General features: G+C 42.7%; 1 protein-coding gene across 1 annotated transcript in view; it reads left to right on the forward strand.

Moving 5' to 3' along the window:
• The window catches only part of taf2 (TAF2 RNA polymerase II, TATA box binding protein (TBP)-associated factor), a 35,605-nt gene that overhangs the window by 9,794 nt on the left and 12,540 nt on the right, over positions 1–13,271 (forward strand). The window contains exons 9-22 of the mRNA XM_063486858.1: positions 2,490–2,589; positions 2,971–3,056; positions 3,165–3,300; positions 3,405–3,559; positions 3,793–3,907; positions 4,017–4,126; positions 5,569–5,634; positions 5,759–5,885; positions 7,005–7,130; positions 9,486–9,626; positions 11,024–11,134; positions 11,598–11,791; positions 12,184–12,323; positions 12,958–13,027. Of these exons, the coding sequence (XP_063342928.1) occupies positions 2,490–2,589; positions 2,971–3,056; positions 3,165–3,300; positions 3,405–3,559; positions 3,793–3,907; positions 4,017–4,126; positions 5,569–5,634; positions 5,759–5,885; positions 7,005–7,130; positions 9,486–9,626; positions 11,024–11,134; positions 11,598–11,791; positions 12,184–12,323; positions 12,958–13,027 (1,677 nt within the window). The remainder of the gene's footprint in view (positions 1–2,489; positions 2,590–2,970; positions 3,057–3,164; positions 3,301–3,404; positions 3,560–3,792; positions 3,908–4,016; positions 4,127–5,568; positions 5,635–5,758; positions 5,886–7,004; positions 7,131–9,485; positions 9,627–11,023; positions 11,135–11,597; positions 11,792–12,183; positions 12,324–12,957; positions 13,028–13,271) is intronic.

A 13,271-nucleotide genomic window follows, 5' to 3' on the forward strand; every position in this document is an offset into this window, starting at 1 on the left:
GTGACATCACACTGTGACACACTGTTTGCCATCATATTAAACCCCTTTTTCCTGTGAAACAGAGGCCTGTGCAGGATTTGGAACATTTAAATGGTAAATGGCCTGTATTTGTATAGCGCTTTATTTAGTCCCTAAGGACCCCAAAGCGCTTTACACTACATTCAGTCATCCACCCATTCACACACACATTCACACACTGGTGATGGCAAGCTACATTGTAGCCACAGCTGCCCTGGGGCGCACTGACAGAGGCGAGGCTGCCGGACACTGGCGCCACCGGGCCCTCTGACCACCACCAGTAGGCAACGGGGCTCGAACCGGCAACCTTCCGATTACAAAACGAACTGCCAACTCTTAAACCACAATCACCCCATTTAATGTGGCGTTCTTGTATTTAGAAGGTGTAATGTTCATATATGCTGACCAATGAGTTCTCCAGAAAACAGTCAAACCTCTGAGCCTCTGTAGGCTAGCAGTAAAAAGATCTATAGTTATTGAGAACGTCTAAAATTTTATGTACCGAGATAATCCGCGAACAACAAACCAAGACTAGCTGTCGACGTTTTCCTTACAGTTAGTATTGGTCATTGGCTTTAAACACCTCCTCTTTTATCTGAACATATTTTTGGTTTCCCAAAAGCTAACTTGGAAAATATTGATGTGGAAAACCTTTACTTGACCTGATTGGTGATGCTAGAATAAGCAGATCCAGGTAATGAAAAGATATCCTGAATATGTGGAACTTGCTTTTGGACGCTGTAAGAAAAGGCACTACAAGTGGACTACAAATGGACTACAAATGGACTACAAGTTCAGCTACAAACAGGCTGCGATTAGGCTCAAAGGCCAGAGAGTTGTGTAATGGAAAGAACCGTTAGTATTGTTTGGAAGCGCTCTCACATAACACACAAACCACTATGAACAGATCTCAGCAGTGCTTCCCTCGGCTCTCTGGGCTTTTGGAAACGTGTGGTAACAGTTAGTCCTCAGACCTCTTCGCGTAAGGCTGCCTGCTGATGAGAGATTTACAACAGAACAAGGCTGTTCTGTCAGTACCAAGAGTCAGAAGTTGGGCCAGTCCTGGCCTGAACAACTGTATCCTCCAGCATGATGGATCGCTGCGTCGCTCGGCAGCTCTGCCAGTGCGGTCAGTGTCCGTGAGAGACTGAGGGATTCTGAGGGGCTTGATTATGTTAAGAGGCCCATCAGAAGGGCCTTAACAGTCTCAGGTGCACCTTGTGCTGTGTCTAAGAACCCCTGTGTGTCCCTCCTTTACCCTACAGGCCATCTTCCATTCACCGTCCATACTTTGCCTTCTCCTCACTGACCTCTAAACACACATCAGGTGTCGGGCCTTGATCTGCTTATGTTGTTGGGTTAGCTGGCTGCTGTTGTGTAAGGAAAAACCTCACAAAAAGTCAGATCTCTTTGATTTTAACAAAGCATGACGGCCTGCTAGCAATTAATCAGAGCAGGGGGTTAACTGAGGGCTGTAATTGAAAACAGGCTAAGCTAAGTAGCCCATCACACATACAAGGCACATGAAACATATTGGTTAAGCTGGTTATGCATTTTGGAAAAACATGACCTTTTCTGATGCATCGCTGCTCCGTGTGTGCACGGCATGAGTTTGGAGGGATCCTCCTTAGACTTTCTGAGAAATGAAACTGTGTGTTGTGCTGTTTTTGGGACTCCTCTTGAAGAAAGGTGTCTTACAGCTATGAGGATGAAAGGAAGGTAATCCAAACTTAAGACTTAATTATCGCCCTGAGTACGACCCAACTTAAAAAGAAAATACTTAAGAAAACACACAGTGTACTCTTGACTCCAGTACATACAGTGATGAAGTCATCTGTGCCGTGTGTGCCAGGCTGGACTTAGCTCAGTGTCAAGCAGGGAAACCACCAAGGCTGAATAAGCGTATTGTGTCTCTCTTTCTTTTTTAACAAGCTAATAAATCCAAGCTGATAAATTAATGAGAGCAGTGTGTGGTGCCAGGTTCCATCCTTGAAGTGCCCTGATTGTAAAAGTTATTATTACAATGTGAAGAAGCAACAAGTGTGGTCGTAAATGATTTATTATGCTTGGGCATGATGAAAGAGCGCATATCAGTGAGGGAGGAAGGATGGAAGAAGATCCCTCACCCCCACATGGTCACGGCAGATGGCCGCTCCTCTCTGAGCCTGGTTAAAAGGGAGTTTTTACTTCTCACTTTTGCCAAGTACTTGCTCACAGGGGGTCGTATGATTGCTGGGATTTTCTCTGTATTACTGTAAGGTCTTTATCTTACAATACAAAGCGCTTTGAGGTGACTGCAGTTGCAGTGATTTGGTGCTATATAAATAAAACTGAATTGAATTATCACTAATATCGTTGCTGCATCTAAATGCTGGAATTTCACTATGATTCATTCACAGTAACGTTGGAAGAAAGTTTTTGTCATTTGTGAGCTTAGAGTGAAGCAGCCTGAGATGTTCTCTGTTCTGCAGGGCTGATGAGTGGGTGCTGAAAGGAATCTCAGGGTACATCTACGGTCTCTACCTGAAGAAGACCTTTGGAGTCAATGAGTATCGGCACTGGATCAAAGAGGTGAGCGCTTCATAAATCTTCCCCTTCAGAAAACCTGTTGATGGATGCTGTAAAAGCTGCTTCCTCATCAGTTAATGCAGTTAAAGCTTCAGTCACATACTGAGTGTTTGATTTAACTGTGGTGCTGTACAGATACAAAACTATAGAAATGTGCCTTACTATATCTGTAAAAAACTTGTTAGTAGATCGAGAATGAGCTTTGTTCTCTTGGGTTAATTATTTATTTTTAAGAACGTTTGATTACAGTTTTAAACTTTGGTTTGATTCTTTAACCTGATGGAACGTCAAACATGCTCAGATCAAATAATGTTGGTGGTGATAATAAATCTCATTATCATCTCTTTCTGATACAGAAAACATACCTTTTGTTTTTCCCCACAGGAGCTGGACAAGATTGTGGAGTATGAGCTGAAAATGGGAGGAGTCTTGTTGCACCCCACCTTCAGTGGAGGGAAAGAGAAAGACAAGTAAGATATTAGATTCTAAGAAATGTAAGCAGTTTTGTGTTTAGTCATAATACTCAGAGTATAAATTTCAGATCATTTGTTGGATTTTGAACTTTCTTCTCTTTTTAGTCCAACTCCCCACCTTCACTTCTCCATTAAACACCCCCACACACTGTCTTGGGAGTATTACAAGATGTTCCAGTGTAAGGCACACCTGGTGATGAGGCTGATAGAAAACAGGATCAGCATGGAGTTCATGTTGCAGGTCAGCTGGGTCCTTTCTTTTGTGTGTGTGTCAGTATTTTCAGTTGGGCTTCACTTTCAAACATGTTCTCTCTTTTAGCTCATTAACTTTTTGTTATTGTTTAGGTTTTCAACAAGCTCCTGAGTCTGGCCAGTACAGCCTCGTCTCAGAAGTACCAGAGTCACATGTGGAGCCAGATGCTTCTGTCCACTCATGCCTTCCTCAAATCCATCTCCAACGTCTCTGGCAAAGACATAGGCCCCCTCATCAAACAGTGGGTGTATCCTTTATCACAATCAGATCTGTGTTTGCAGACACATGCAGGGATGGTGGAGGTTACAGTGTTGGAAACAGTAAATAAGAAAGAAAATAACCAAATATGAAACGCGTATAGCAGCATCATGTAAAACTGATTACAGTCAACTAAAAACATTAAAATATTGGCGTTAAATATGATATGAGTCTTTATCCACTGGGTCTGGGAGGGTTTTAGTCTTAACCGTTCATATCCAGAGATCAGAGCGGTGTGGTGAAATTCTTCGGCAGTTTTGCCTTCAACAGAAAGAGGAACGTGCTGGAGCTGGAGATCCGTCAGGACTACACATCATCTGGAACTCAGAAATATGTGGTGAGTCTTACAGCCCTGTGCCATATCACTCTGTCAGGGACCAAGCAGGCTTAAATTGTCTGACTTTTTTTTGCTATGTTCTTTGCTCTGTTTGAATGTTTCCTTGCAGGGTCCTATCAAGGTGACCGTACAAGAGCTGGACGGCTCCTTCAACCACATGCTGCAGATAGAAGAGAACAGCCTGAAACACGACATTCCCTGCCACTCGAAGAGCAGAAGGTACCGAACACTGCGTCACTCTCCTCTGCCGGGCTTGGCTTGTGTATTACAATGGACACTATTACATTATGCTGTTATAGTGCCAGAAAATCATGCATTACTAGCACTGAGATGTGTTACAGTGCATCCAGAAAGTATCGCCAGTGCTTGATGCTACAAGCTTGGCACACGTTTCTCCTATTTTCTTTGCAAAACCTCCATCAGGTTTGATGGTGTACAGCCATTTTCAAATCTTTTGAGAAATGTGTAATCTATTTCAAGTCTGAACTCTGGTTGGGTGCCCCTCCTTTGTGATCTTGACTCAGTGTTTAGGGTAATTGTCCTGTTAGAACAGGGGTGGGCAACTCCAGGCCTCGAGGGCCGGTGTCCTGCAGGTTTTAGATACCTGGATCAACACACCTGAATCAAATGATTAGTTCGTTACCAGGCCTCTGGAGAACTTCAGGACATGTTGAGGAGGTCATTTAGCCATTTGAATCAGCTGTGTTGGGTCAAGGACACGTCTAAAACCTGCAGGACACCGGGCCTGGAGGCCTGGAGTTGGACACCCCTGTGTTAGAAGATGAACCTTCACCCCAGTCTGAGAACCAGAGCTCTCTGAAGGTTAATGATGTCTCCGTACATCACTGCATTCATCTTTACCTCGACCCTGACTAGTTTCCCAGTTCCTGCTGCCAAGAAGCATCGCCACAACGTGATGCTGCCACCACTGTAGGGATCGTAATGGCCAAGTGATGAGCAATGCCTGGTTTCGCTCGACATTCAGGCTGAAGAATTTAATCTTTGTTTCATCAGACCAGAGAATTTTGTTTCTCGCGGTCTGAGAGTCCTTCAGGTGCCAGACTTTACTAAGGAGTGCCGTCTGTTTGGCCGCTCTGCCACACATGTCTGATTGGATAGTTAAATATTCAATGCTGCAGAAATGTTTCTGCACCTTCTGTGGCTTGCTTTGTGCTGTGTGAGTTTCCAAACCATGCTCAGCTGAATTTACCACAGTTGGGCTCCAATCAGGTTGTAGAAACGTGGCTCTTGATCAGTAGAAACAGGACGCACCTGAGCTCAGTTTTGAGTGTCACTGGAAAGGCTGTAAAATCTTATATATGTGTTCAATTTTTGTTGTTTTATTTTTAATAAATTTGCAAGAATTTAAACAAACTTTATTCACTTTGTCGTTACTGTGTGTAGAATTTTGAGGTCAAATTAATTGAATCCATTTTGGAATAACATGACAGCGTGTGGAATAAGTGAAGCGTGTGGATACTTTTCAGATGCACCATTTGATGTTATTTAGAAGAAGGTTGTGGCTTCACTGTTTCCTCCTAATAGATATGAATGTTTCCAGTCTTTGTTCTGATTCTTTGTTTCTCTCCTCAGCGAGAGCGTCTGTCATGGCAGGCTGGGAGTGTTTGGTGTCGGGTCACTGATTTAATTTCTATTTGCAGAAACAAGAAAAAGAAGATCCCTCTGATGAATGGAGAGGAAGTTGACATGGATTTATCTGCAATGGAGTAAGACATTACTGCTGTGATGCATTGCTGCTATATGACTAAGAGTATTGTCTTGCCAAGTTAGTGCATACATCTGTCTAACATATACGATGCATGGTGTCCGTGTCTGTTCATTCCTCTGCAGTGCTGACTCTCCCCTCCTGTGGATTCGAATCGACCCGGACATGTCCATCCTGAGGAAGGTGGAGTTTGAGCAGGCTGACTTCATGTGGCAGTATCAGCTGCGCTATGAGAGGGATGTTGTTGCACAGGTGGGCTAACAGTAAGCATGCAGGGCTCCACACCGGCCTTAAAGAGCAGTCCCCTGTGATGTGTGTTAGATGAGCCTGTAGTTCAAATTAGTTGTCATTTCCAAAATTCTTTGTCTTCACTAATGTTCTTTGTCTTCATTCTGCTGCACAGTGATGCACATGTGCAGCTTTTTCCACTTCCACTATGACACCAGTGCATCGGAACATTATTTTATCACTGTATCTAACAGGTAGCGAGTGCCCAGTGTTTAAGTATTCAGACTGTATCCATCAGTCTGAGGAAGAGACTGTGAATAATTCTTTATATGTAACGTCAGACATGACTTAAACATATTAAACGGTATCAATGGGACCAAGACGCATCAAATTTAAAGAAAAAGTGTTTATTTGTCACAGCATTTGCTTGCACTCGTGTCCGTGTCAGTGTGTCGGAGAGTCTTTACTGCTCTGCTGTTATTTACAGCCACACTGCTTTCACTGTGAGTGCACCTCCTCCTCTGCGGACAGATGAAATGAAAAACAACAATCAGATAGGCCTGATATTTTTCCTCCATGGTGATGGTCACATGGTCAAGTTCTCCAGTTCCTGTAGCATCAAGGCACCGTCCAGAACCATGTCCTGATGGTTGGCGTGCTGTTTGCTCAGTAATTAATCTTCTCTCTGCATGCAACAGAGCTCTACCTTTCTGGTTTTTGTTTCATGCAGACATTTTCATGCAGAAAAAGTCATTTGCATCTGCAGGCCTCTGACTCTTGCTTGCTGTCACACGTCCTCTAGTCTGTAATGATGGTTTTGTTCCTGACTTCTTTGCCTGTGAATCCAACTCTGGCATAAATTACAACTGTCCCTGTGGAGAAATCTTTTTTGAGGCCACAGCCAGGATACGGGTTGCAGGTGTCTTTTAGGAACTTGAAGTTTTTGGACAATCTTTCATTTAAATGTCGGTTTTATGGTTTAATTAAATGTGTTTTCTGCTTAGTTATGCAGCTACAAAAACTGCAACGTTAGCATAGTTAAAGTTACTGTTCGTACTACTGCAATTTTTTAGTAAATGTTCATCTTTTTCTTTTTTAAACAGTTATGTGTAAAGCCTGATTGAACAATGATCTCTCTGTTAGGAGGAGGCCATCTCAGCACTTGAAAAATTCCCAACTCCTGCCTCCAGGCTGGCTCTGACTGACATCCTCGAGCAGGAACAGTGTTTCTACAAAGTTCGCATGCAAGCGTGCTTCTGTTTGGCTAAGGTACGTGTCACTGTGTTGGTGTGTGATTCAGTAACAGCCCAATGAAAAGGTTTTGAAGGCCAACGCAAAGCATCTGTGGCACAGCTTCTTCCACAATCTGTTGAATACAATATGAAAGCCACAACCATAGAGATGATGGCAAGTGACTCCCAAACATCCATCCGTCTGTTAATTAGTCTTCCCTCATCAGTCAGCATCCACCTGAGCTCCATTGTCCAGTGAGATTAAGTTAGCGCTGTTTGGTCCTGTCAGCGGCTCTGAGGAAAGAGGTGCGCCCTTCTTACACCGTCTAAAATCAGATGGTGAATAGCAGCACTTTAGCTCAGGTCATGTGGGATCCAGCACAGCCACATTTTCTAACCCTTCGTGTTTGTGTGTTTGTGATTTCACCTGGAGTTTAAAACTTCAAAGTAACTTCAAACAGAAGGTCTTTCCACCTTAACAACTCCAGTTACAGAGTTGCTGATGTGCAGAGTTGGTTTTTCTAATCTCACAACAAGTTGTGGATTCCTTATTTACGCTAAGGCCGAGTCTGCGAGCGCTGGGACACACGTGCTGTCAGCAGGAAGCGTCAAAGCACCCTCTGGTGGACAAACCGTCCAGCATCAACACAACATGGTTGAATGGTGTTTCTCCTGACTCTTTATTATTTAACAGCCATCATAAATGCTAATACCGATATTACCAATTGGCTAATGTGGGCTTACATATCAGTCAGGCTCTAGTTTAGACTCCTTGAATCTGTTAGAGGTTACAATAAAGCTAGCTACGTCACCTCTTCACAACACTACAGAAGAGACGGGACACAAAGCAGTCACAGACTGATTTATTCCTCTTGCCGCAGACTTAGTGAGAGGCCTGCTAAACCCAGCACAAGGAAGGAGCCAGGTTACACAACTACAGACTGAAGCAACACTAATGTATGCAACACTATGTGCCAGCAGTCATGACATCACTTTTGGTGGTCATCGGCATCAGCCAGAATAACAACGGCAAGCATAAATTGCCCGTAATGTTGTTAATATGGCAAAGCGATGTGGTCATGCTGAGTTTGGCTCCACGTGTCACTATTTGAAATGGCTCATTGTTAGCAGCAGACAGAAACTGGAGGGTGGTATTCTGGGAGTAGTATAAAAGAAAATGTGTTAACAGGTGAGAAAGTTTTAAGAATAAAGTTTTGGGAGGACTGATTGAAGGATCCACATAAGAACGAACAGTTTCAGCCTATAGCTTCACAGTCTGACTCTGCTTTTCTTTTTAATCAAAGATGACAAAAACGGGGGCCTTTCCTTTGTTTCTTCTGCATTTACGTCAGTGGTCACTTAGTATATTAGTACTAAGAAAAAATGTAACTGATTGTAACTATTACAAAAGAGCTGCAGCAGTAGTACAGCCCATCGTTTCCAAACTAGCGAGGCCACCCACCACTTTAAATGTTGCTGCACTTCAGCTCAGTTGACTGAATAATTCTGTGGCTCCAGGAAATTCTCTGTTCTCTAGATTTGGTCTGTTCTAACTTTCACCCCACTGGATTTCCATCCTTCAGGTTCCACCTGAACCAATATTTTCACAGCATGAGTGGAGGATGAAATGGCAGCACTTCACTTCTGTCATTAGCTCGTTGCGTTTGGCCACAGAGCCCCCAGCAGACTCTGTGATAATGGCTTTTGGTATACACAAAGCTCACGCACACTCAGGCATCCACACTCACACTGACCTCAGACTGTAATATTGCAGGCTTTACATTCCTCTGATGGACTTGGCTGCATTGCGATTGGTCGGGATCAGTTGTGTGTTGTTGGTAGAAAATGTGGGAAGCACGCTTCAAACACAGTGATACAGTCCATGAATGCATCCCCACATCCGACAGCCCACCTCCCCCTTATCCAGCTAACCAAATGACAACATCCTGCATGAGTGACCCTTGCCCTCATTTTACCACATTAACATAAATTCCCCAATATCCTGTTGGAGCGTATAGACCACTGGGGCCGCTGGTCTTCATACCTGTGGAAACCACATGAGCTGTTCGTGTGTACATTTGCTGTTTACTTTGTAGCTCAGCTCTCACCACACGAAGTGCAAAAGACAGACAAAGCATTGTTATACAAGCGAGAACATTTTTCACTTGTCATTTGTGTTTCTCAAATTCCTCCTGTAGCTATTATACTTTGCCGTACATTCCTCATTCCCTGCACTCTGCTGGAATCTGAAGTGTTTCGTTTTTCTCTTTGTTGTTTTACTGTGACGGCAGCAGACAGAGGGGAGCTGATGGATGCAATTCTGCACAATCAGGCGTTTAAAAGTGTAATAAAGTAACTTGTGGTTTGTTTTGTTACGGTGTGATTCTTACAGATAGCCAACGCCATGGTGAGCACATGGCAGGGTCCACCAGCTATGAAGTCCCTGTTCACCAGAATGTTCTGCTGCAAGAGCTGCCCCAACATCGTCAAGACCAACAACTTCATCAACTTCCAGAGCTACTTCCTCCAAAAGGTACAGCGAAGAAGCAGAGCTAAATGATCCGATTAAAAAGCTTGAAGCTTTATCTTACAATAAGTGCTGTCACATCATGAGATTTTAATAGTTAACTCATAAATAACTGCTCTGAACAATTAGTCGTTGTTGTCTCGAGCACAGCGTTAGTAACTTGCAGAGTATGAATTCACAGTCAGCTGTGTGGTCAGTCATAATGGCTTAAGTAGATACTTTGTGAAGAAGAAGATAAATGTATTGCATTGAAGATGAAAACATAAATATGTTCTCTATCCTGTAGACTTTGTAAATAAAACATGCACAGGGCCGGTATAAATAACTCAAATATGTTAAGTGTATCAGTAAAACTACAAAGAAATTATTGTGGTGGGTATTAGCAATAAACACTGGACTATGACAAAAGCAACAAGCACAGCCAGGTGACAGAGTAGCAGTTAGCCATGTCGAGATACTCTGTGTGTGGCACAAATTCTCCAAATGTGACTGCAGTCAGATACCGTACGTAAAAGGACTGAAATGTGTTTTAGAAATGGCACTCGTACTCATAGGTAAAATAACCAGAGTGAAGCTCTTTATAAGAATAAATATTATTATAATATCCTTTTTAGTTTATGAGTTTAATAGTTTTAATGTTAAACACATTTGTCTCAAATAAAGAACACATTAAAGGGTTCTTATCGTGTTCATGTGGCCAAATGCAGCAAATGAATGTGTTTTTGTTCAAAGCAAATAATGGTGTGTGTGTGTGTGTGTGTGTGTGTTCCTGTCTAGCTATCTTTGTGAGGACCGAAATCTGCATTCTGCTATACTTGTGAGAACCAACAGTCACTTGTGAGGACACACACACCGGTCCTCACAAGTTTGAAGCCTTTTTGAAGCTCAGAATGTGGTTTTAGTGTCAGCGTTACAATTAGGTTATGGTTAGGTTTAGGTATTAGAAAATTATGGCTTAGTTCTCTCCATGTGAAGCTCCGGTGCACGGTCCTAGCGGCCGACGGGACCCTTAGGTTTAGGGTAAGGGTTAGGCATTCATTTTTAATGGTTAGGGTTAGGGTAAGGGGCTAGGGAAACCATTATGTCAGTGAAGGTCCTCACTAAGATAGCTGAACGGGCTTGTGGTGTGTGTGTGTGTGTGTTTACCAGGTGTAGAAGGTCTCTCCAACAGATTTAGGTGATGGTGAATGAAGGCCTGACTGCCATGAACAGTTTCCATATCAGTATCTTCATCATCCATAGTGTTGAACTACAACAGAGCAGAACTTAATTAGAAATATCATATTTTTTTTGTGAGCCACTATAAAGAGGAGCCATTTCTTAACATGTCGTTCCAGATTTCAGTAGAACAGCTCATCGAGTATAAAGCTATCATGACGCCTGTTTTGTGTTTCTCATGCCAGACGATGCCGGTTGCCATGGCGTTACTCCGAGATGTGCAGAACCTCTGTCCCAAAGACGTCCTCAACTTTATACTCGATCTGATCAAGTATAACGACAACAGGAAAAACAAGGTAAATTCAATCATAGTGATGTGTTTACTCTTTGTTTGCATTGTCAGCTGCTGACTGGTCGAGTGAGTGGGCATAATGAGGAGCCCCAGATGTAAATGAAGAGCTAGCTAAGTCTGGTACATCTGTTGTGTCTGCTGTGAGATGACCATTTTTGGGTTTTTCATGACGAGCCAAGTGTAATAACTAACTGTTGACTGATATCGACATATGAACGGATAAAGAGGTCGGTATTTTTGTCAAAGATTCATCTAGAAAAAAAAGATAAAGAACAAAACTGTAGACAGATGATTAGCATGATTAGCAGCTACGTTTGAATTTGAACAGTACATTTCTGATGCATCCCTGCTGTGATTTAATCACACGCGACTCTCACAAACCCCTCCAAAACTTGTATCCACATTGTAAAGTATCCATAAACATTCTTCATCGTTCTCCTTTTTCCCATCCTTTCACTCCTCTTCAGTTTTCCGATAACTACTACCGAGCAGATCTGATCGAGGCCCTTACCAACTCCCTGACTCCCGCCATCAGCATCAACAATGAAGTGCGCACAGTGGACAATTTAAATGCTGATGTCCGTCTCATCTTGGAGGAGATCACACGATTCCTAAATATGGAGAAGTTGCTGCCAAGCTTCCGAAACACCATCACTGTCAGGTACCACGCTGAGTGTGTCCTTAGTTTCAGCGCTACAACACAAAGTTGTTAGTGAAATATACAAAACGCAGCTTTTTCCCATAAACTGAAATGTTTATTTTAACATTTAACTTGAATGTGGAACTTACTTTTCAATGTTTTTGCTTTGGTGACATTAGCCCTCTGCAAAAAGAACAAGATCGTGTGGGGATGTCAGAAAAGCATGTCCATATTCATCTTTACATGCCTGAATAGTTCTCATGTGTCTGACACAAAGCAGTCCAACTTCAGTGTAAAAAAGGAAAAGAGCATTTTGACGTTACTTAGATACAGAGAAGCTTGTATCCTCTCTGTTAATGTTGCATCACCTTCAATCATGTAATTGCCACACTCCTTTTCTCTGTCGTCTCTAGCTGTCTGAGAGCGATCCGTCAGCTTCAGAAGAACGGCCACATACCAAGTGACTCGTCACTCTTTAAGTCCTACGCTCAGTACGGACACTTTGTCGATGTTCGCATCGCTGCACTGGAAGCTCTGGTGGACTACACTAGAGGTAGGAGGAATACACGTTTGCTAGGGGGCAACCAATCATTTGGCAGCACCACTATGATACCTGTGGTCCACTGTCAGCATTTCTACTGAAGCTGTAAGAATGCTTAGGTCTTTAAAATGACCAGGGTTTCTTCACATCTTAATCAACGTCACATTTATAGGAACAGAGCAATAACACAGCTGATCGGTGCAGATCAGCCTGGTTCTCTCAGACGTATTTGTTGGTGGTGGATCATCTGCTAGTTTAAGGTTTTCTCTCTAATATTGCAGGATTTTCACCTTTTAAGGTGCCTTGAGTTTACTGTTTTTGTGAATGGGTGCTATATGAATAAAAAAAGAATTGACTGTTCCTCTTTTAACACCATTGTTCACAGTGAAAAACAAAATGACTTCAGTGTTCATGTAAGACATGTTTGGAAAATGGTAGTGTGATCTTTAACTTTCGAGGAGTGCAAATATGGACGTTACCTTTATTTTTATTGCACCAAAGGACAAGAGCGTAATGTAGAGGCATGGTAAAAGACACACTATTAAGTAATGCAAATTTGACCGAGTGGTGAAAGAATTTTTGTTGTTGTTGACACAGCTTCAGCACAGATATGATTCATGTGTAATTTTGAGTGTTTGTGCTGCAGTGGAGCGGAGTTCAGCGGAGCTGCAGTGGCTGCTCAGCATGGTTCAGAATGACCCAGTTCACTATGTCAGGTCAGACAACACTCACCTCATTTTTCTCACAGCCTCACATTAAAATGTTTGAAACAAATTCACTTCATGCATTTAATCCACTTGAAATCTTTTGAGTGTGCTACTGAGTTTGTTGTCGCATTTCTTTATATGATGAGAGATTCCCTTGAGTCAGTCTTGATAGTGAAGGAGCTGCTGTGCCTGACGTGATAATAAACGGATACTCTAAAATTCTTAAGTCAGGGTATCTGTGGGTGTGAAAAAA

The sequence above is a fragment of the Pelmatolapia mariae genome, linkage group LG10_11, assembly GCF_036321145.2.
Source record: "Pelmatolapia mariae isolate MD_Pm_ZW linkage group LG10_11, Pm_UMD_F_2, whole genome shotgun sequence".
NCBI lineage: Eukaryota > Metazoa > Chordata > Actinopteri > Cichliformes > Cichlidae > Pelmatolapia > Pelmatolapia mariae.